Below are 22,293 nucleotides of genomic sequence, written 5' to 3' on the forward strand. Positions count from 1 at the left end.
ATTATCTGACCAACATTACAAGCAGAACGTTTGCCTTGCTATGAACAGCGTAGGGTCGGGTGAAATTGGAAGTTGTGAAGTATCATTCAGGACAGCAATACTAAGACCTGCAATGATCCCCAAAACAATTTATCTTCAAGTTGAGGCATTGCTCTACCCTACTGCCTAAAGCATGTAAGCAAAGCTTGTTTCCAAAATGCATATTTAAAAAAAATTGCAAATGGTCTACATTACAGCTCTGAATCAGTCTCAAAGCCTTGTCAGAAAACAAGCCATTGACAATTCCGACAACTTGAAACTCCTACCTTGTTATTTTATCAGCAAAAAAGTTTCCAACCCAAAATGTTCTCTCTAATAGTACAGCTCTTTTAAAAACAAGCATATTACCTTTCCATGTAACATATTGTATATCAAGCATTCAATATCCTTATCTAACAGCAAATAACACTTCCTCTGGTCAATAGATCATAACATGTCATTAAAATTAACACTCCTTGGTCTCACAATATGATCCATTTTCTTTATAAACTACAAAGCCAAAAAACCTTGAGCCATGTGCTCTTTAAAAAACATACTGCCGCCTATACACCATGAATGCACTCAGTACTGTTGGGGGCACATTGAATGTACAGTACTCCTGATCCCAGTCTTCAGTGAGATGACGCAATGGTGAGTGTTGTATGAAATGCACCTCCTAGTGGAGAGGAGAGAGCACTAGAAGCAGATATGAGCTAGCTACTAAAATGTGAGAAAGAACCCAGCACAGGAAATGAGCATTAATGCTGTCTGGCAAGTTGTTACACATCTTTAAATATAAAAGAGAAGAGAAAAACATGAGCTGAGTAAGGGGTGGGGGGGCAGATGCAAAGTGGGGTGAGAATTGAGATATGACATTCTTTGACTACTCAGAACCCAGAGGGAAACTACTGAGCAAAATGGGAGACGGAATATGGAAGATGGGGGGGGGGGGGGGGGGGGTGAGAACCAGAGAGATGAACATTGACCTTGTTTAAAAGGATAGGGGCAAGGAGAACACATTTTAAGGAAAGGAGATGATAGAAAATAGCTAAGCAAAAGACCCCAAAATGCTGTACAGGAAATGGGTATTTCTTGGAGCCAGCAACCTATGCCAACATCCCACCCTGAACAAAGAAAGCTTTCGATACCGTTCAGACAAGAGAAGAGCAAGTGGGAATGACAAAGGGGGTAGAGCAGGGGTGTCAAACTCATTGCATGGAGGGCTGAATGTAACTAGGCAAGTCAGTTAAGAACAAATTCTTAACACTAACCCGGGCAACACAGGGCCAATTGTGCGCCGCCCTATAGGACTCCCACTCACGGCTGGTTGTGATACAGCCTGGAATCGAACCAGGGACTGTAGTGACTCCTCTAGCATTGAGATGCAGTGCCTTAGACCGCTGCGCCACTCGGGATCCCTGAAATTCATTACTATTTAGTGACCTTAATTCATCCACCAAGTACAAGGGTGGAGCAAAAACCCATGGAAACGCAACCCTTTGTGGAATGAGTTTGACACGTGGGTTAGAGGAATTTAATATAAACAAATCACAAAGAAATGGTGAGGTGAACATAGTGAACAGTGTGATGGAATATTTTAAATAAATGGTTCTTTATTAATCATCGGCTTCCAAATAAACTAAAACTCAAGGATTCAAACCTTTTTTTATGCATCTACAAAAAAAAACAAAAAAACAGAAAAGCAAAACTATTTCACATCCATGATTGCATTTTCAAATCATTGGTTTTGGGAGAGAAAAAAAAATAAACGTGTCCACTTCTTGATCTTTGTGAATCCATAAACTAAAAGGGTCCATCTGCACATATCCACCTGTGCTCTCAGTGTGTGGTGTGTGCCGTTGTTACCATCTGACCATGCAGATTGACCCCATTCCATACACACACCTCTCAAACAGGATGTACAAAAGCTTGTGTTGAGCATCAAAACAGTGCAGGGCCCTAACAAACAGTAAAGGCTCCTTTGCCCTCCTCTCCCCCCCCCCCAGGTGTGCATTTACATCACTGAAAGGAAGGACCAATTTCATCTACAAAGTGACAGGAGAACAGAGCAGGGGAAAGGAAGGACATACAAACAGAATACAATAAACCTCTCTTTCAGACACACACAGACATACATACACTCAAACAGTTAAAAACAGTATCAGAGGAAAAGAGGACCGAACCCTAGGTACTGTCTGCTTTGTTGCTGTTTGGTGATGAGGGAAAAGTAGGGAGGTAGAGAAAGAGTGTGGGGGGGGGGGGTGCTTGGTTCAGGGAGGGGGGTCCAGTGGGTGTTATTTCTTGGCCTTTCCGCCTTTGGCGGAATTCCGTGGCGGGGTGACGGGGCGTCCAGATCCCATTCCTCCACCTCCACCATAAGAGTAGAGCTTCTTATCCGCTGGCTTGAGAATCTGAAGAACAGAGGCTTTCTTTAGACAGCTATAAATATACATATACTCCTACAGACTAAACACTGCAGCACATAACAGGTAAGACAGAGGACTGGCAGAACTTACAAATCTAGACAGACAGGAACAGCCAGACTGAAGGAGAGAGAAAAGGGGCAGAGAGAAAAGCAGAGGAGTACACACCTGAAAGGAACACATGAGGGTCTCATCCACACTCATCATGGCACCGGCATTATCAAACTCTCCACAGTAGTTAGGGGCAGAGAAAAGAGTAACAAGCTGTCTCTTTGCAAAGAACTCGTAACCGTCTTCTACCACCTGAGGACAGGAATGAAAGAGGTAAGAACGCAATGAAAAATAAACAGGAAAAATACCAGGAGTGGATAACCAACAACTGCAGGGCAATCAGTACATTTCAAACAGAGGAGTTACCATCTTAAATGAACACAACCTCCATCGCCAGTAAACACACAAAATGACACGCTTTAAAGATGGAATCCGCATCAGGGGAAACAGAGCCACTGTTCACCCCAGCACCTTTGTTGTTGTTTGTGTTGTGAAACGGAGGAGAGTCGTCTTCGGCAGCATGGACCAAAAACTTGCAGTACATAATCTGCTGTTCTATCGCGAGTGCAATGATGTCAGAGAGGAAAAATAGGGTTTGTTGTTTACAGCAACTTCTGTTGTTGTTGTAATATCACAAACAGACGTGGCAGTGTCACCAATTAAGGATTCCAGCTTTTAAAAAGTGCTTCAATATTTTATGTAGGTGCAATGACCTTCGATCATCTGATTTCCCTGATTAATAACAAGATCCCTCTATTCTTCCAACACTACCATTGGTCTGACAGTGTCCTGCAAAATACTCTCTTCCCAGCCCCTAACCCCCATCCAAAACTCTAAGCCACTGAGCTAAGCCATTACCTGATGTGCCCTGCATATAAGGTCCATGTCGTGTTTGTGCAGAAATTTGGCCACCACGTCTGCCCCGAATGTGAAAGAGACCCCGCGGTCGTTCTCGCCCCAGCCTAGGACATCTTTGTCTGGGTCGGCCCACAGCAGGTCACACAGCAGGCCCTGGTCAGGCACATCTGTGGGTCGCATCACTCTGCGCACCTGCTCCATGGACTGGAGGTCTGGAGAGAGGCCTGGACAGAACATAGCACACAGAAACATTACATCACCATACAAATGAATGATGACTGCCATGATACTGTCTTCTACCACCAAGAACAATAACATCTGAAATCACACCTTGATAACTACCACCTCTTATCGACCGTATAGTGTATACACGAGTCATCTTCCACCACAAATACTTAAGGGGAGTGATTAATCCAAACGATCATGGGGCCCCCAAGTGCTTATTGATAAGGCCCACAGGAGAAAGACCCACACACTCAGACCATGCAAGCATACACCACCCACCTCCATGGCAGCAGAAGATCTTCTCATCTACAATGGCAGCCACGGGTAAACAGTTGAAGCAGTCTGTGAACGTCTTCCACAGCTTGATGTTATACCGTCTCTTACCTAAAGAGGAGCAGGGGACATTACTAAATGGCTATTCTCTGTGTGTTCCGGTCTCCTGTTGTTAAGCATGTGTTCCAGCTTCTCGGCACTTACACTCATCATAAAAGCCGTAGATACGGTTAATGGAGGCACACTCGTGGTTGCCACGCAGCAAGAAGAAGTTCTCTGGGTATTTGACCTTGTAGGCCAGAAGCAGGCAGATGGTCTCCAGGGACTGCTTCCCTCGGTCCACGTAGTCCCCTAGGAACAGGTAGTTGCTCTCTGGGGGGAAGCCTCCATACTCAAAGAGCCGCAGCAGGTCGTAGTACTGACCGTGGACGTCACCTGCAGGGGGCAGCACAGAGGTGGCCAGTCAGTCACTACCACACCCTCCCTGACTACATTAGATCTGTGTGTGTATACAGGCCGTTGGACTGAGATAGCAAAGGCAATTAGAGATTAGAATTCTACAGTAAATCAGACAATCAGTCGTGTTGTGAAACCTTGGAGCTTTCACTATCAGTTATGTGTCAGATTTGCTACACTGACATTAATTACTATGAAACCAATTTCAGCCATCGTAACTTATCCAATATGACTCACCGCAGATCTTGAGTGGTGCCTCAAGCTCGAGCAGGATTGGCTGGCTGAGGAAGATTTCGCGAGACTTGAGGCAAAGGCCACGGATCTCGTTCTCTGTCAGCTGAACGTTCTTGCCTGGCCGAGAGCCCTTAACTAGAGAAGAGAGAAAGACAGAGCAAACAGAGTGAGGACTGACGTTGCGCTTATTGGAACAAACATGCTAGGCCAAGACCATGGAAACAACACATACACAAATAGCACAGCCACAGATCTAACACACAGTACACCAGAGCAGAGAAACCAATCAGTATCACAGGCCCCGCTGACAGCACAACCCTGAGCATACTGCAGAGCCAAGGTGAATCTGCTCACACAGCACAAGCCAGGAGGATGAACTATTTGACGTGAGAATCTCAAGGTTACAGAGCGTGAAACCTAAATGAAAATGGGGTTGGGGTCTTTGTTTCTGAGCACTCAAGGCTAGGGGATGATGATGATGGCAGTGTTGAACTGAGCACCAGCAGAAGGTACAGGCCTGGCTATGTGTCTGAACAAATGTGTACAGTGTGCACCCAGCCCCAGAAGCACGTATGAACACACCACCTGCCTGTCTGCTGATGTAACCAGGACAGAGAGGCTGCAACGGAAAGAGGCACACGCAGCGAATCTAACACTGTACTCAGAGGGTGGACGACTCAAACAAGGATCAAATACACTGCCCTTCAAATCAAAGTAGGCCTAAATCACAATTAAATAAACACATCATTGATGGCCAACTTCAGAGCTCTCTGGTTACAAGTGCACCGCATGCAGTCTGGTAGCATAGGGTAGCCTGTGAACTGACTGCAAACGTTGCTAGGCCGCCTCTGACCACACGGCAGGCTAGTAGTAGCAGGATGGTAGTAGCAGGCAAGTCTGAGATTTGGTCAGGTCACAAGGGACACATGCACAGTGCTGCGCTGAGCATCTTCCTGAGGCATGCTCCTGGCTGTCCCCTAACTCTTCTCACTGGATCTCAAGAATCTTACGTTTGTTGAGTATAGTAGCTAGTTATGACATTTACACACATTCTACCAGGAAAAAAAAAACCCACCCTGTGGCTGTGTAAATGTTAAGTGTTTATCAAGCAGAGGCGCAAATCCACAGTGCAACTGATATGATAAGTGTTCAATGATCAACACAGACAGGTGATCAGCTCTACTGGAGCCACAAATTGGTAAAATGTTTAATGTAGTTAACGCACCATTGTAGCTCTGGAGCAGGGAATACTCATAAGTATGTTGGCATGATATGCAGAGCAGCTTGAGGCTTTTGTGGCGCTGCAGGTCAAGTACAGGTTTAATATGATCAGCTGGATGAGGCTCCTACTTCAATCTCAACACTCCTCCCAAACTAAAACCTTCACTATAGCTGCATGGGATCACCACAACAGCACATCTATAGTCAAACAAATACAACAGTAGGACTGTATTCTTCAGAAATCCTGTTTGCATGACAAGCTCCAGGCAAGGATATAACGGAGCATGTAGTAAGTGTATTGCAGTGACTCATGATGGACGGGGGAACTTGTGCAAGAATGCGCATCAGGGTTGTTTGTGTCACAGAATCAATTCCACTCCCTTTCCTGCACGTTCTGCTGTCTTCCCTAGGTGCAGGTGAAAAGTCCAATGCCAGCGCTCTATAAACCATCACAGGAGAACTAGGCAATGACAAACAAGCATCAATAGAAAACCTTCTAATATTCAACCATAGACACTTGTTGTGCTCCATCATGCACCTGGTACTGTAATTGCTGAAGCTAAATGGGGTATCGATACACTTGAGAGCAGAACAATAAAATTGCCTGAAACCCTTCAGTGACATTCTGCTTTACAAGCTGGGTGCAGACAGTGTTCTTTACAAAAACACACACCGGGGTTAATTGAACACTTGTCAAAGCTCTGACAGCTCAAACTGAACGATGCTGACCATGCCAAATACCAAACTAGAGAACATGCAGTTGTCACACAACACAATGCCACAGATGTCTCAAGTTGAGGGAGCGTGCAATTGGTATACTGACTGCAGGAATGTCCACCAGAGCTGTTGCCAGAGAATCTAATGTTAATTTCTCTGTCATAAGCCGCCCCCAACATTGTTTTAGAAAAATTGAGGCCAGTTGGATGTACTGACAACTGCATACCACCTTGTGTAGGCGAGCATTTTGCTGATGTCAACGTTATGGTATGGGCTGGCATTAGGTACGAACAACAAACAATTGCATTTTATCAATGGCAATTTGAATGCACAGAGAAACCGTGACGAGATCGTAAGGCTCATTGTCGTGCCATTCATCCGCCGACATCACCTCATGTTTCAGCATGATAATGCACGGCCCCATGTCGCAAGGATCTGTACACAATTCCTGGAAGCTGAAAATGTTCCAGTTCTTCCACGACCTGCATACTCACCAGACAACTCACCCATCAAGCATGTTTGGGATGCTCTAGATCGACGTATACAACAGCGTGTTCCAGTTCCCGCTAATATCCAGCAACTTCACACAGCCATTGAAGAAGAGTGGGACAACATTAGGCTTGGGGATTCGAACCAGCAACCTTTCAGTTACTGGCCCAACGCTCTAACCACTAAAGCTACCTGCCACCCAACTCTATGCAAAGGAGATGTGTCACACAAGATACTGACTGGTTTTCTGATCCATGCCCCTACCTTTTTGTAAGGTATTTGTGACCAACAGATGCATGTGTATTCCTAGTCATGTCAAATCCATAGATTAGGGCCTAATGAATTTATACCAATTGACCGATTTCCTCATTTGAATTCTAAACTCAGTAAAATCTTAGAAATTGTTACATGTTGCATTTATATTTTCGTTCAGTGTAGTGCTTTCACAAAAATATATTCTGCCCTAATAAAATCACAGGCAGTGGGAGAGAGGCAAACACATTTGTTCTGAAAATGGAGGATGGAAACGGACGAGGACTTCCAGGTAGGACCTCAGCAATAGATCTAAATAAGCAGTGTCATGTTTGGGCAGCAACACAGGCCTTGGCCCTAAAGAGTGAAATGTGGGTATAAATAGGGTAGTGCTGCTTGTCACTTTAAACCTGGATTAGGGTCGGCTAAGCCATGACAGAGCTTACTCTAAAGTTAGCCACATGGCCAATGGCAACAGTGAGCTTAGAGAAGGGGCGTGGGGGATGGGGAGGGAGTCAGACAAAGGGCTTTCCGCTTTACTGGTCACGGGATAGAAAAGAAAAAGTTGGACAAGCACAATAGGAAAGCCGTTGGGAATCAACAGTTGGCTGGCTTCAGATTCCCCACCTGATATGTCCATGGCTGATATGGACATCCTCTTAGATGGTGACAGGTGGTGGTAGTAGCGGCCTGGACTGACCGTTCAGATGTACAGGTCAGGAGGCTGATGGTCAATCCCATTGAAACTAGTCATACCGTCACCACATCTAACTGCCCATGTGTTAAGGTGTACAAGGTGCAGCTAAAGGTCGCTGGCGGTCAGTCACCATTCTCTGACAAACGAGTGATTAAGCAACCAGAATGCAGTTACCTTGGCCTGTCACTACATCATAGAAATACAGCAGGATTGGATGGACAAAAAGCCACAGGTGATGGTTTATGGATTGGCCAAGACTTCAAAACTAATTTAGAAAATGCCATACATGATGTGATAGGCTAATTATGACAACTCTCACGACAGAGGCAAACACTCTGCCTTGTAATGAGTTGCCACACCACAAGAGGAAAAAGGTCCGCTATATATACTGCCAGTACAGCTGTTTTTTTCTTTTTCCTGAACTTGTCAGACAACCTTATCATGGACAGAGTAGAACACGGTTTCCACAACACTTCCAGCCATCAAGAGCCACAGTCAAAGTCAGAAGGGGCTAGGGCTGAGCGATATATCTAATTAATTTGAATGTGCATTTTAGCGCGAAATTCCAAACACATGCATCTCAAGAATAAAGTTCTCCCATTTTTATGAGCGTTTATGTCTGCTTGTCTTTTTACTCCAGTGCTGTGCGCACCTTCCCATTCACACCAAGCCCCTCCCCCTGCCACTCACAACAACAAAGTTGAGACTACTTCTTTCTCTATGAGAACAAGCCGTTTCAACTGGCTATTTGCATTTGAGGTTTGGTACTACAGAATCATTCATATGGACACCGAAACACATTCGAGATATTTTACTGTAATAGAAAAGTGAACCTTTCCAACGATACCCTTTTTATGTCTCAACTCCCAAAATTTAGCACAGATCAGACCCTGTCTAGTCTACTAGCCGTCTAGCCTGTTTTATAAATGTGCAAAGAGCATAAAAACTAACAACTAAAACATTATGAAGCTTCTATTTGATCAATTAAGTAGCAAATAAGCCATTCCATTGTTTATCAAAATTCAACACCCATTTAAAATAAATATATATATAAGGGCCTAATGAATTTATTTCAATTGACCGATTTCCTAATTTGAATTCTAAACTCAGTAAAATCTTAGAAATTGTTACATGTTGCATTTATGTTTCCGTTCAGTGTAGTGCTTTCACAAAAATATATTCTGCCCTAATAAAATCACAGGCAGTGGGAGAGGGGCAAACACATTTGTTCTGAAAATGGAGGATGGAAACGGACGAGTCCACGAGGACGACATATATATATATATATATATATACATATACATACATACACACACAGTCGTATGAAAAAGTTTGGGCACCCCTCTGAGGCTGCATAATAATTGACTCTGTCGTCACAGAAAATGATCACAGTGACATGCCATTCATTTTCTAATAAAAGCTGAGTACTGGGGTATTGTCCAGACAAAGATTTTTAGTGTAGCAATATTAAGTTGTATGAAATTAAATCAGATGTGAAAAATAGGCTATGCAAAAATGTGGGCACCCTTGTCGTTCTGTTGATTTGAATACCTGTAACTACTTAGCACTGATTAATTGGAACACACAATTGGTTTGGTGAGCTCATTAAGCCTTGAACTTCATAGACAAGTGCATCCAATCATGAGAAAAGGTATTTAAGGTGGCCAATTGCAAGTTGTTGTTCTCTTTGACTCTCCTCTGAAGAGTGGCAACATGGGGGCCTCAAAACAACTCTCAAATGACCTGAAAACAAAGTTTGTTCAACATTATGGTTTAGAGGAAGGCTACAAAAAGCTATCGCAGAGATGTAAGCTGTCAGTGTCCACTGTGAGGAACATAGTGAGGAAATGGAAGACCACAGGCACAGTTCTTGTTAAGGCCAGAAGTGGCAGGCCAAGTAAAATATCAGAGAGGCAAAGGCGAAGGATGGTGAGAACGGTCAAAAACAGCCCACAGACCACCTCCAAAGACCTACAACATCATCTTGCTGCAGATGGTGTCACTGTGCATCGTTCAACAATTCAGCGCACTTTGCACAAGGAGAAGCTGTATGGGAGAGTGATGCGGAAGAAGCCTTTTCTGCACACACGCCACAAACAGAGTCGCTTGAGGTATGCAAATGCACATTTGGACAAGCCAGCTTCATTTTGGAATAAGGTGCTGTGGACTGATGAAACAAAGATTGAGTTATTTGGTCATAACAAGGGACGTTGTGCATGGCGGCAAAAGAACACAGCGTTCCAAGAAAAACACTTGCTACCCACAGTAAATTTTGGTGGGGGTTCCATCATGCTGTGGGGTTGTGTGGCCAGTGCCGGTACTGGGAATCTTGTTAAAGTTGAGGGTCACATGGATTCCACTCAATATCAGCAGATTCTTGGGAATAATGTTGAAGAAATCAGTCACAAAGTTGAAGTTACGCCGGGGCTGGATATTTCAACAAGACAACGACCCAAAACACTGCTCAAAATCTACCCGGGCATTTATGCAGAGGAACAAGTACAATGTTCTGGAATGGCCATCCCAGTCCCCAGACCTGAATATCATTGAGAATCTGTGGGATGATTTGAAGCGGGCTGTCCATGCTCAGCAACCATCAAACCTAACTGGAGATGTTTTGTAAGGAGGAATGGTCCAAAATACCTTCATCCAGAATCCACACACTCATTAGAGGCTATAGGAAGCATCTAGGAGGCTGTTATTTTAGCAAAAGGAGGCTCTACTAAATATCGATGTGATTTTTCTATTGGGGTGCCAAAATTTATGCACCCGTCTAATTTTGTTTTGATGCATATTGCACATTTTCTGTTAATCGAATAAACCTCATTTCACTACTGAAATATTACTGTGTCCATCAGTTATTTGATATATCAAAATGAAATTGCTGATCCAAACACCCAATTATTTATAAAAGGAAAACATGGAAATTGTCAGCGGTGCCCAAACTTTTTCATACGACTGTGTGTGTGTGTGTGTGTGTGTATGTATGCATGTATATGTGTATATATATATATATATATTTTTTAACCTTTATTTAACCAGGTAAGCTAGTTGAGAACAAGTTCTCATTTACAACTGCGACCTGGCCAAGATAAAGCATTGACCTCCATACAAAAACACCTCAGTTAACGTGCGAAAAATATAAAAACACCATCTGCTGGAGAAGACAGATTTTGGGCCCAGCTATCCCTCTTGCTTCACCTCTTCCTCTCTGGTGTGACTCACAAATTTCAGTTAATTACTATAGCTCCTGCCTTGGGCCAATCAGTGTCATCGTTCACCCAAGTTTCATCAAACTCGGGCCAGTGCTGTCTGAGATGGCGTTTTTACTAACGTACGAACAGAGACCGATCCACAGTCCCCTACCTGATTTCATTGTGGGAAACAAAGTGGACAGGCTAGTATGTTGTTCAAACAGTTGGAGACAGACAACATGGTGGAGCCAAAGATTTGTTATAACTAACCCAAGATTGGAAACGCCAGGCTGTGGTCTATGGGAACAAATGAGTCATAGTGGGCAGAACAAGCAAGGAGTGGGCAGAGCCAAGCAAGAGAGGTCCTATTGGCGCGTTCTAGCATATATTTGCATATTTCCGTTAAGGAACACCTACTCTGAAGTGTGTGCAATAACTCAATTTGCCCTTGCACTCCTTCTAAACAACATTTTAATTGTTTTACTTTGACAAAGGGTAAAATCTCCAAAACTTAGTCCACACTTCATAACGGATTCTAGCTTTGAGAACAGAAAACTGTGTTGAGGTCAAATGTTCATCGAGGAGAAAATGATCATGATGTCGGCAAAAATCCATCTCGTTCCATCTTGTCTCACTGCAGGACACTAGGCTCTCTCTCATCACCATATTAGGTAGTGAGTGGAAGTGTCAATCGGATGCTTCACACTTATACAACCGATGAAATGTCTGGATTATTGTTCTATCTGTGGTGGAGCCCTACAACATGATGCACCGCTATTACCATGATGTAGAGGAGTGATAACACCGAGAAAACAGACATGTGAAAATGTCTAGGTTAACTGCAGTACCATTACAGTCAATAATTGTCAAAACAGAAATAAGCTATAGCCTATAAATTGATACGGTAATAATCTGTATACATCTAGATCAATAGATTTCAAAAAGGAAAGAACAAAACAGCAGATCCAGGTGTTTGAACACCTGATGTGACTTTACACCAGTTAGACCAGACTTGGAGAGAGACATTTTTTTAATCTAACTAGACAAGTTCCAAGAGCAGCAGAATGCCCCACTTCCTGTTTTTGAACTGTTCCCAGGCCAGCAGAAGCTCATGTCTGGCTCAGCCACTGTGCTCATTACAGCGGAAGGCCCCTGCAGATTTAGTAGCTGGAGGGGTTTATGTTGGTCTGACAGCCTCAGGTCTCCCATTACGCAACATTTATCATACATTTAAGTTTGCTTCTGCCCCCCCCCCCCCCCCCCCATGTACACACACAGTCCTCAAGGCTCATATCTGTTACTATAGAAGCCATCATAAATCTAAGGAGTGGCCAGGACTGAGGGTAGGCAAACCTGTGTGGTATAGACAGCTTCTCCCATGCACCAAACACTAACACCTACATATTATTCAACAGTCATTAACCTCCACAATACTCCAAGAGTGGTGTGGTGGTTACAAACAGAAACACGGATAGCGGAATCGTTTTAATCCATCAATACGACCATAAGCTGCCCACAACAAAAGATGTGTTCAGAGTAAAAACCCAAGAGAAAGACACTAGGCCTGCTACTTGCAAACAACACTGTCCCTCACATTCCCCAAGTCTGCCCATATTTCTACTATTCATGCTTCAGTAGCCGATGTGAAATACCTAGCTAGTTAGCGGTGCGGGCTAGTAGTGTTCAATTACTACTAGCCCGCACCACTAACTAGTGCTGGCTCAGAGCTTGAAGTGGTTGTTGCCCTAGCACTTGAAGGGACACTGCTTTTGTGGAGCTATAGGTAATGATGCTTCTTGGGTGACAGTTGGTGGTGTTCAGAGGGTCCTTGGTTCAAGCCCAGGTTGGGGCAAGGAGAGGGACGGAAGCAACACTTCATTACATTACAAATCTACTGGGATCGCAGAGAATGTAATGTGCCATAATGTTTCCACCTCTAGTGTTTACAGTATGCACAACTTTCACCCCTGCTATAAGCTACTTGGCCAATGAAAAACAAACCCAAATCTGGATATTCCCTTTACTTTATAATGTAGTAAAGGCCATTGGCCTTCTTTAGACAGACAGAGTCTAAAACCAGGGCACTGATGTTTCCTGTCCATGGAATTTGGAGTATCACAGTAGTACATTATCATGGTGGAAACAGTTGTACCGAATGAAAGCCAGTGTGACCCATTGGTGCCCTTCACTCTGTGTAACCAACCACTAATGATATGGCTAAACCTATTGTAGCTTGCATTTATACAATAAAAGCAAGTTATTACTTCAGCAAGCACGCTTTCAGCACATGATAATTGCATCCGCAGCCCTGAAAGACATGCTTAAGTATGCTTCTCCCTCATCCAGGCATGAATTGCAATGGGCCTGCTCCTACATACAGCATCCTCCATTCAGGCTGCAAATATATCACTTTCCTCCTTAACTATTTTTAATGGGCATTAAAAAAAACTGAAAATATGCATACTTTATTTAACAATTTGTCTTTTCGGACAATTTAGGATATTGCACATTCTTGGTTGAACATAGTGTGCAACATGTTAGATTGTCCAAAAATATAAACAATTGTGGTGGGAAATTGTGTTTAAAAAATAAAGTAAGCATATTTCCCTTGAATGGAGGATGTTTTATGTACAAGCCGATCCATAGGGGGACACTAGTTTATTACCGGGAATGCACATCCAACCTATACGATAGTACATGGGCGCTAGAGCTGTACTATCGTCTGCCTAGGCTACTGTACAACCGGTGTGTTAGACATAACTAGCTAAATACTGGCAAGCAAAAAACGACATTATGGAAAGATTGGATGCAGGAAACAGAAACGAATGGTAAACAAAACCTACTAACCGACGTTACTGGCTAGCTTTGCATTCATTATTACAACAGCATACACCAGACAGAACACATTTAACGTTGCAGTAGCTAGCTAGAGTTAGTTAGCTAACACAGCACCATCGTAAAATAGCCGTGTTTGTCATCTTAATAATGATTTGCCATTAATACTAATATTACAACAAAATTGGCACATCAGGCCGAGTGATAAAGATTGAAGCAGCAAGCCAGCCATCTCTCATTTGCCCTACTAGTTCGTAGACCTAGGTAACGTTATCTCGAGCTCTAACCCGGACACATCGTTTCAAAGAGAACAGCTAACTTGACGTTAAGCCTGCTAACATACACCAGACATCGTTAGAATTCCGACGCTTCTTTGAAAATACAAATATCCAAATAGCAACTGATTCGTAATTAATCAAATTAAGTGGCTTGATTCCTAGTTAAGTACAAATCCTCACCTTCCAGAAGACGCTGTATTATGGAGTCGATGTTTAATTTGTCCGGCTCCGCCATTTTACTTTTTTTTTGTCGTGGTTCAGGCAGTCAAGACCTTCGTTTCGTGTTGCTTCTTCGATGAGACAAAAAAACAAGTACCGATCAAGTTAAACAAACAACTAGGCAGCTTATATTTTGTTGTCAAATTGAGGGAAAAAATGTCATTTGGCTTTACTTTCCCTTCCGTGTTGTAGCTAGCTGGCTAAATGAGCTAGCTAGTTAGTTCAAGCTAGCTAGCCGATGTTAGTTAGCTAACAAACCAAGCTACCCGCTTTAGTTATAGCTAGCCAATAATGAATGATGCAAATACGAAATGTTAACATATAATCAACCTTTGATTTGACAATAGTCTTCCCGTGTAGAAGACAGGGCCTTTTCAGGTCTGTTTTGTGTCTTTTTGTCTTCGTATTTCAGAGTCCCCCTTTCTCTTCCCCCACTGAACTTAAAAAGGGCCGTGTTGTTCAGGGGAAGCGAGAAGAGAGGGGGTTGACACTAAGGCGAGCTTTAGATTTACTCAATGATGATTGGGTGACTGCATGATTTTGAACCCATGTTGTCGTTTTCCATTGGATACATTGTACATCCGTCACACACTGGTGCCCCACCTCCAGCTGTTTTACGGGTGACATCAACGGTCGTCACTAGTTACCACTACTGAGGTATAAATAACTACCACAGCCACAAAGTCAGAAACTCCGCCTATTTCTACAATGTATCTTCTTAAAATGTGATTTTAGACCTAGCCTTTACCATAACCACACTGCTAACCGTATACCCAACCCTAACCTTAAATTAAGACCGAAAAGCATGTTTTCAATGATTTTTACGATATAGCCAATTTCGACTTTGTGACTATGCTATCTAGTGGAAACCGACGCCAACGGGGTCGGTACCGGCAAGGACTGCCATCGTGTGTTAGAAGTTAAAAGTATAAGGCATATTTTGCATTAGTGTAGAGGCTAGGGTTTCCCAAACTTGGTCCTGGTTTTTGCCCTATCACTACACAGAATATTCAAATAATGTAGTAGTTTAGTGTGTCGTGTGTAGTGTATAACTTTGTGGGAAGGTAATATGTGGATGTTGTGCAACCCTAACCCATCTCTTTCCCGACATTCCTCATTCCTTCCCATAATCTCCACAAATTGACATTCCACCATTACAGGTCAATATTACACAATCCTCCTCCTTACTCGTTCTTTACCAGCTTTCCAAATCCATCCCTCACCTCACTGTGTTTCTATTTGTCAGACAGTTTCGACAGAGGTATGGGATAAACTTTTCCTTGGGGGTGTGGGTTATGGGGTGGGACATTGTGAGTTCTGTGCCTTGTGATACAGGTAGGGGTAGGGGAGGGGGTGACTTCAACTGAATTCACAGTGAATCATAGGCTACATGTTTACTATGAATCAGAGCCTAAATGTGTGAACTCCAAATGATTCATGGTTTCAGGATGGTATTGAGAGACCTCTGCTGTTATTGTTGTTCATGTCTTCAATCTATACAACCAAAAATAAACAATTTATCTTTCACTCACATATCCTTTGTTTTCATTTTTTCATGTAGTCGGTAGTGGGTAACACTTTATTGTCAATCTGTAGATGCTCTTCAGACTATCCGTAACATTTAAACTATCTACTAAGCCTAGCCCTAACCCCAAACTGAATCCTTATCCTAACCCTAAACTTAATAACCCTAGCCCAGGCCCTAACCCTTACCCTAACTCTTATTCTAAACCTAACCCTAACCGTAACCTTAGCAAGCAATTTCTTATCAACAGATAGTTTGTTGTCAGTATGACCATCTGTAGTGCGTCTACAGATGGACTATCCAGACAATCCAAATAAAGTGTGACAGGGTAGTGAACCTCATTTTGCAGTAGCTTGGTGGTAGTTGAACTAAATTTGAATCTAGGTAGTGTTTTCAGTATTGAATTACTTTTTTGAGATGTAGCGGTGTAGCTAACAACTGGAAGTACACACTACTTTTTTGCAAAAATATAATATGGGTGAAGTGGGCAATCATTTCCTTTCTTTTTCAGCATCAGACCTTCATAATTCTCACTTGAAACAGTTTTTATGTTTTATTGTTTTTATTCATTTATTTGGATCCCATTAGCTCTTGCAGAAGCAGCAGCTATTCTTCCTGAGGTCCACACAAAAACATAAAACACGACAAGTAACAAAACACTGATAAACTGACAGACAAGAACAGTCACACAAATGTAAAATACAATGAAATACAAACAATACAATTAAAGAATAATGTGTGTGTAGATTGTGTGTGTGTTAGATTGTGTTTATGTGTGTGTGTGTGTTTGTGTGTGAGTGTCATTTCACAGTCCCTATCGTGTCATTAGATGTTGTTTTATAATTTAGCTTTTTACTTTAGTAATAAGAGATGGAAGGGAGTTCAATGCGATCACGGCTCTGTATAATACTGTGTGTTGCCGTTAATTTGTTTTGGACTTGGGACTGAGAAGAGACCCCTGGTGGAATGTCTTGTGGGGTATGTGTAGGTGTCTGAGCTGTATGTAATTTGATTATGCAGACAATCAGGAATTTTTATCACAGTAATATTTTTCATAAAAACTAGAAGAGAAGCAGTTCATCTCTCATCAGCCTTCAACCAGGAAAGACTGGCATGCATGTTGTTGATGTTAGTTCTGTATGTGCCTTTTAGGCCAAGGCGTGCTGCTCTGTTTTGAGCCAGCTGCAGCTTTGCTAGGTCTTTCTTTGTTGCATTTGACCATTTTACCAGACAGTAATCAAGGTGGGACAAAACCAGTGCCTGAACAACTAGTACAGTTGATTTTTGTGTCAAAAACGTAGAACATCTTTTTATAACAGATATACCCCTCCCCACCTTCACAACAACTTTGTCAATATGACTTGACCATGATAACTGATATCATTTAACGTACTCCAATGTCTTTTTCCATTGTGTTTTATGTCATTTATCTTGGTTAGGTATTATAATTTCTTCTTCTTTTTGTTAAGTTTAGTCACACATTTTTTCAATTTACAGTGTCAACCAATCAGTTGAGCAGCCAGACTTGTTTGCCACCTCTTTTGCACAATTTATTTTAACCATATCATTTTTCAATTAATCATCAATCCAGGGGGCTCTAGCAGTTCTCACAGTTAGTTTCTTAACAGGTGCATGCTTGTCAACAATTGGCATACATGAATATGTCACGAATCCCACCGAAGGCGGTTCCCCTTCCTGTTCGGGCGGTGCTCGGTGGTTGTCGTCACCGGTCTACTAGCGGCCACCGATCCCTTTTTCCCTTTTCGGTTGGTTGGGTCTGATTGTTTTCACCTGTTCCTTGTTGGGGTTTGATTAGGTGTTATTTAAGCTGGAGATGCCCGCTTGCTGTTGTGCGGGTTTGTTTCTTTTGTGTAGTGTTGGTGGATGTGTTTATTTGCATTTACGCAGTACTGTAGTGGGTCCTGTTTTGCGCCTAGTGTATTTGGCGTGACCGTATTCAGTTCTGTATTAAATTGCATTCGTCCTACCCTCTGCTCTTTGCACCTGATTCCTGCACCCACGCGTTACAGAATAACTTTACAAATACTGCATTTGGATTCACTTCCTCATATACATCATCAGACCAACATACATATTTCAACAAAAGATTGCTGATATTTTTTTTTGTATGATCTCTTATAAATTACTTTAGGCCCAACCTTTGGCACTTTGAATTTCATTGTTATTGTCACAGGGACCACTTTTACATTCACACCAATATCCGGGGGCCTGTTGCACAAAAGTAGAATTAAGACATCCGGGATAAATGACTCAGCTGAGCTCAATGAAGCCAAAACATGTGCGTCCAGGCTTAATTGGTTGCACAAAGACCAAGCCAGGATGAGCAGACACGGATTCATTAAGCCAGGTGAAACCAATCCTGGATAGGTGCGCGCTCACGGCTCACTCAAATAGACCCCGCCACAGATCACAGATTAACTGATTTACCATGGCAACTAGAGCCGCGTACTTTTCCCCGTCGGAAGCACAAATCCTCATGGAGGCATACGAGGAGGTAAAATATATAATTAAGAAGAAAGGCAACACCGCCACAGTGATAAAGCAAAGAGAAAAAGCGTGGCAAAGTATTGCAGACCGCCTGAATGCGTAAGTAGTGCACAATTACACAGTCACCGCTCCGCTGAAACATCACAATTACAATTCAAATATTTAATTCACATCTCCAAAAATGCAGTTGTACTGTAATTATGAAACGGTTAAATTTTTAATTGAAATGCACTGCAGATATGAGTGAAATTGTGTAAAGTAACTCCATCACACTGTATAAAGCTATGATAGATTTTTTGATATTTTTACTGAAAACAAGACAAAAATACCAAGTAATTTTTTGCAGTGTGACTCCATTAAATGTGTGTGTGTGTGTGTGTGTGTGTGTGTGTGTGTAGATTAAACATGAACGGGCCAAAACGGACATGGCAGCAGGTCAAAATCAAATACAAGAACATTCTGCAGAATGGTATGGTCCCTGACTAATATTTAACAAAGCACAAGCATATATTGTACCCAGAAGGTGCCTGCTCACACATTGTCTGTACTGTTTTAGCAGTGAAAAAGAATACCCACAGACAAGGCACGGGTGGTGGGTCACCAAAGGCTGACCTTACCCCAGCAGAGGACATGGCCTTGGAGCTAAATAAAGGCAGGCCCGTCTTAGAGGGGATCCCTGGGGGGAAAGAGACGAGCATAGGTTCCTCCCAAGATGCCACCCGCTTCATTCAAGGTATGTCCTTCCATCTCTACATGGGATACAACCACATTCATATTGAATCAATTTGGACTGTCTGACTTTGGTTTACCTATTGCCTTGCAGTGTCTGGCAGCACTGTGTTCCTGTTAGAGCCACCAGCACAAGCACCAGACGATGCTGATCCAGTGAGTACTCCATCAAAGGCATACTGTAGGCCTGGCATGTCTTGTCTACTAGCTTCAATATGAATCCGATTAAATGTGATAGGGTGAAGGCCCCAGTGCAGCAGCAACAGCACATGATGGAGACGATGATGAGGAGGAGACCATCTCTCTGGATTCCAGAAGGCATGAGGTATCATGTTAAGACTGTGAAAGTACTATTTACTCTACAATGGTGAGGAGTCCTCATCAAAATCAAAAAATCTAATTTCTTTTACAGGACCCAGATGCTATACAGTGGGAAAACCAGCCTGGCAACATAGTGCGTATTAATAAAAGGACACCACATCCTGCCAAATTCCAGCTGCGCTAATTGTATTGTGTTCACAGAGCTCACAAGCTATCAGAAAGTTGTATGGCAACCACCTCCGGCGCCAAATAGAACTGGCAGACATAGACATTCAGTACAAGAAGAAAAAGATGGAAAATCTTGCACTGGAGTCCGAAATAAAAAAGAGGACAATTAGGAAACTGGACCTTGAAATAAAAAAACTTGAGAGGGAGGTGAGATATGCCTTCAATGTACACTGTATGCTAACTGTAACACAAATGTATTAATCATTATTTTTCTTTCCTCCCCCAGCTCCAAGAAGATGACACAGCTCAAAATAAAAATTAGGTATATTCTCGTAAAGTCAAGTGAGCCATGACATATGAGCTCTTATTGTGAGCACACAGGACGGTGGCATCTTTCTAAGGTTTTTTTTATTTTCCCAGCAATCAGTACAACCAAGTCATCGTTATAAGGCATCGCCCTCTTTTGCCCACCCCCCCAGCACCAGGTGTGGCCACTAGCCTATATGAAGGCCCAAAATTGTGTGTTCCTTTCTGCTCTGACAATGGCATGCCCATTCGTGCGAGATGTGGTGGATGAAGAAGCACTTGTGCTGAGGAGAGCCTTCAGGCGAGAAAGGGTCTTCAGGGACCGGTTGGACCCACTGGCCTTCCCTGATGACCATCTATATGAAAGATACAGGTTTTCTGCAGATGGCATCAGGTATCTATGCAGACTACTGGGTCCCAGGATTAAGCACCGCACTGCACGGAGCCATGCACTGAGTGTGGAGCAAATGGTTTGTGTGGCCTTGCGCTTTTTTTCTAGTGGAGCCTTCCTGTACTCAGTGGGGGATGCAGAACAGCTGAACAAGGCCACAATTTGCCGCACAATAAGGAGTGTGTGTCTGGCTATCAAAGCATTAGCAGATGTCTTCATCTCCTTCCCTGGCCACAGAAGACTCTGTGACATCAAAGAGGAGTTCTATAGGATTGCAGGTAAGAGGATCTACAAATTACAGGACAACTGTTAACACATAGTAGGATACTCATTACTTTGTGTGACAGGTTTCCCCAATGTCATTGGTGCAGTGGACTGCACACACATAAGGATAAAAGCCCCCTCAGGTGCCCATGAGGCCGATTTTGTGAATAGGAAATCCTTTCACAGCATTAATGTTCAGGTGAACATAACTTTTTGATATTGTCCATTGACGAACACTCTGCATTGCCAGTGATGTGCATTGATTGGTGTAATATTCCTCATCTTATGATTTCAGATGGTCTGCAATGCTGACTGTGTGATCAGCAATGTTGTGGCAAAATGGCCTGGCTCAGTCCATGACTCCAGAATCTTTCGGGCCTCTGAAATCTATCAGTGCCTATCACAAGGTAAGCCACACAACCCCTATTTATAACCATCATGGCTGTGTCAAGAATATCACTGTGTTTATGAGGTAGTAATGATGAGATTTTGTGTTGACAGGTGAATTCTCTGGTGTGCTGCTGGGAGACAGGGGGTATGGCTGCCAGCCTTTTCTCCTGACACCTTTCACAGACCCCCAGGAAGCACAGCAGGCCTACAACCATGCCCATGCCAGGACCAGGGCCAGAGTTGAAATGACCTTTGGCCTCCTGAAGGCACGCTTTCACTGCCTTCACAAATTAAGGGTCAGCCCTGTTAGGGCATGTGATATTACTGTGGCTTGTGCTGTCCTCCACAATGTGGCCTGCCTGAGGAAGGAGAGGGCCCCCAGAGTGCCACCAGCCATGGACTGGGACAATCCGGCAATCTTCCCTGATGACGACAGTGGTCGGCTGCTGAGGGACCAATATGTGTTGAATTATTTTAGTTAGTATGTGTGCTTTCAATTTTGGTTAAATATGTCCTGCGGTGGCAGAGGAATTGGGTTTTTTTTGGGTTCGTTTTTTTACGAATTTGGCCTCTTATGATGTTTGTGCGGTATACTGTGTGTAATACAAGGCTGCAGGGAGGCTACTGCATCCATTCATTTGTCTGTTCAGTTGATGTGTATGGATTTGTCCTGCATTTATTTTAGTGTGCAGACATGCAGGGTGTGTTATATACAGACCTTTGAATGTGTATGTATCATTTTGTATAATATGCTTGGATTCTGTGCTTTCCATCTTGTAGTCACTGTGACTTCAGTTTCGAAAGGAGCTGATGGTTTACCTGCTTTGTTTTGTCCTTATTCAATAAAGGAACATAATGTTACACATTGTGTTTTTATATTCATATGGAATGTGTATTTGTTTATATGACAGAGTACTAGGGCCACACTGAAGAAAAAGGATAAAGTCATAAATTTATGAGGCTGGTTCTTTCTGCAGAAAAGCTACATATTGTTTTTACAGTTTTGATACTTATGACAATGTGATACTTAATATTCTGGCACATCAGCATGTCTTTGTTTATGAAACCATACTGAAGTACAATTTCACGAAATGCCCCACATCTGTCATTTTAACAACTGTCCTCCTTTAAAACAACCGGTTACAATATTATTACTTGTGTTTTTATCCCCTCTGTGGCCCTAATATTCTATCATTTTATATATAGCCTTATAGTCTATGGGAAACTGTAAATTATCTAATGATAGCAACA

At 42.8% G+C, this 22,293-nt stretch overlaps 1 protein-coding gene and 1 long non-coding RNA gene across 3 annotated transcripts; one reads left to right on the forward strand and one right to left on the reverse strand.

The window, feature by feature from the left end:
- Positions 1 to 1,611: 1,611 nt before the first annotated feature.
- On the reverse strand, positions 1,612 to 14,922 carry LOC106601579 (serine/threonine-protein phosphatase PP1-gamma catalytic subunit B). 2 transcript variants are annotated; one of them, XM_014193888.3, is made up of 8 exons: positions 14,771 to 14,922; positions 14,402 to 14,511; positions 4,542 to 4,673; positions 4,053 to 4,283; positions 3,855 to 3,959; positions 3,351 to 3,574; positions 2,610 to 2,744; positions 1,612 to 2,429 (listed from the first exon to the last, which is right to left on the reverse strand). In XM_014193888.3, exons 2-8 carry the CDS (start codon positions 14,454 to 14,456, stop codon positions 2,313 to 2,315), a joined length of 999 nt encoding a protein of 332 aa, XP_014049363.1. In that variant the 5' UTR covers positions 14,457 to 14,511; positions 14,771 to 14,922; the 3' UTR covers positions 1,612 to 2,312. The 2 variants fall into 2 exon arrangements, with proteins under 2 accessions (XP_014049363.1, XP_014049365.1); XM_014193890.3 differs by having other exon boundaries at positions 14,402 to 14,508; positions 14,771 to 14,899.
- Positions 14,923 to 18,609: 3,687 nt separating this feature from the next.
- LOC145875990 (uncharacterized) lies at positions 18,610 to 21,861 on the forward strand. The gene is made up of 8 exons (XR_014391389.1): positions 18,610 to 18,942; positions 19,030 to 19,206; positions 19,297 to 19,358; positions 19,441 to 19,527; positions 19,615 to 19,656; positions 19,725 to 20,666; positions 20,948 to 21,059; positions 21,154 to 21,861. It is a non-coding gene; the product is annotated as an uncharacterized LOC145875990 (long non-coding RNA).
- The last annotated feature ends 432 nt before the right edge of the window (positions 21,862 to 22,293 follow it).

This window comes from Salmo salar, chromosome 03, assembly GCF_965601325.2.
Source record: "Salmo salar chromosome 03, fSalSal1, whole genome shotgun sequence".
NCBI lineage: Eukaryota > Metazoa > Chordata > Actinopteri > Salmoniformes > Salmonidae > Salmo > Salmo salar.

Bases quoted from the DNA above. Each gene is read 5' to 3' on its own strand.
- LOC106601579 (XM_014193888.3), bottom strand. From the start codon at position 14,456: ATGGCGGAGCCGGACAAATTAAACATCGACTCCATAATACAGCGTCTT. The intron at 4,284-4,541 runs GTGAGTCATATT...TGCCCCCTGCAG, and splicing joins GGCACCACTCAAGATCTGCG to GTGACGTCCACGGTCAGTAC. The intron at 3,575-3,854 runs GTGGGTGGTGTA...TGTTCTGTCCAG, and splicing joins GATCTTCTGCTGCCATGGAG to GCCTCTCTCCAGACCTCCAG.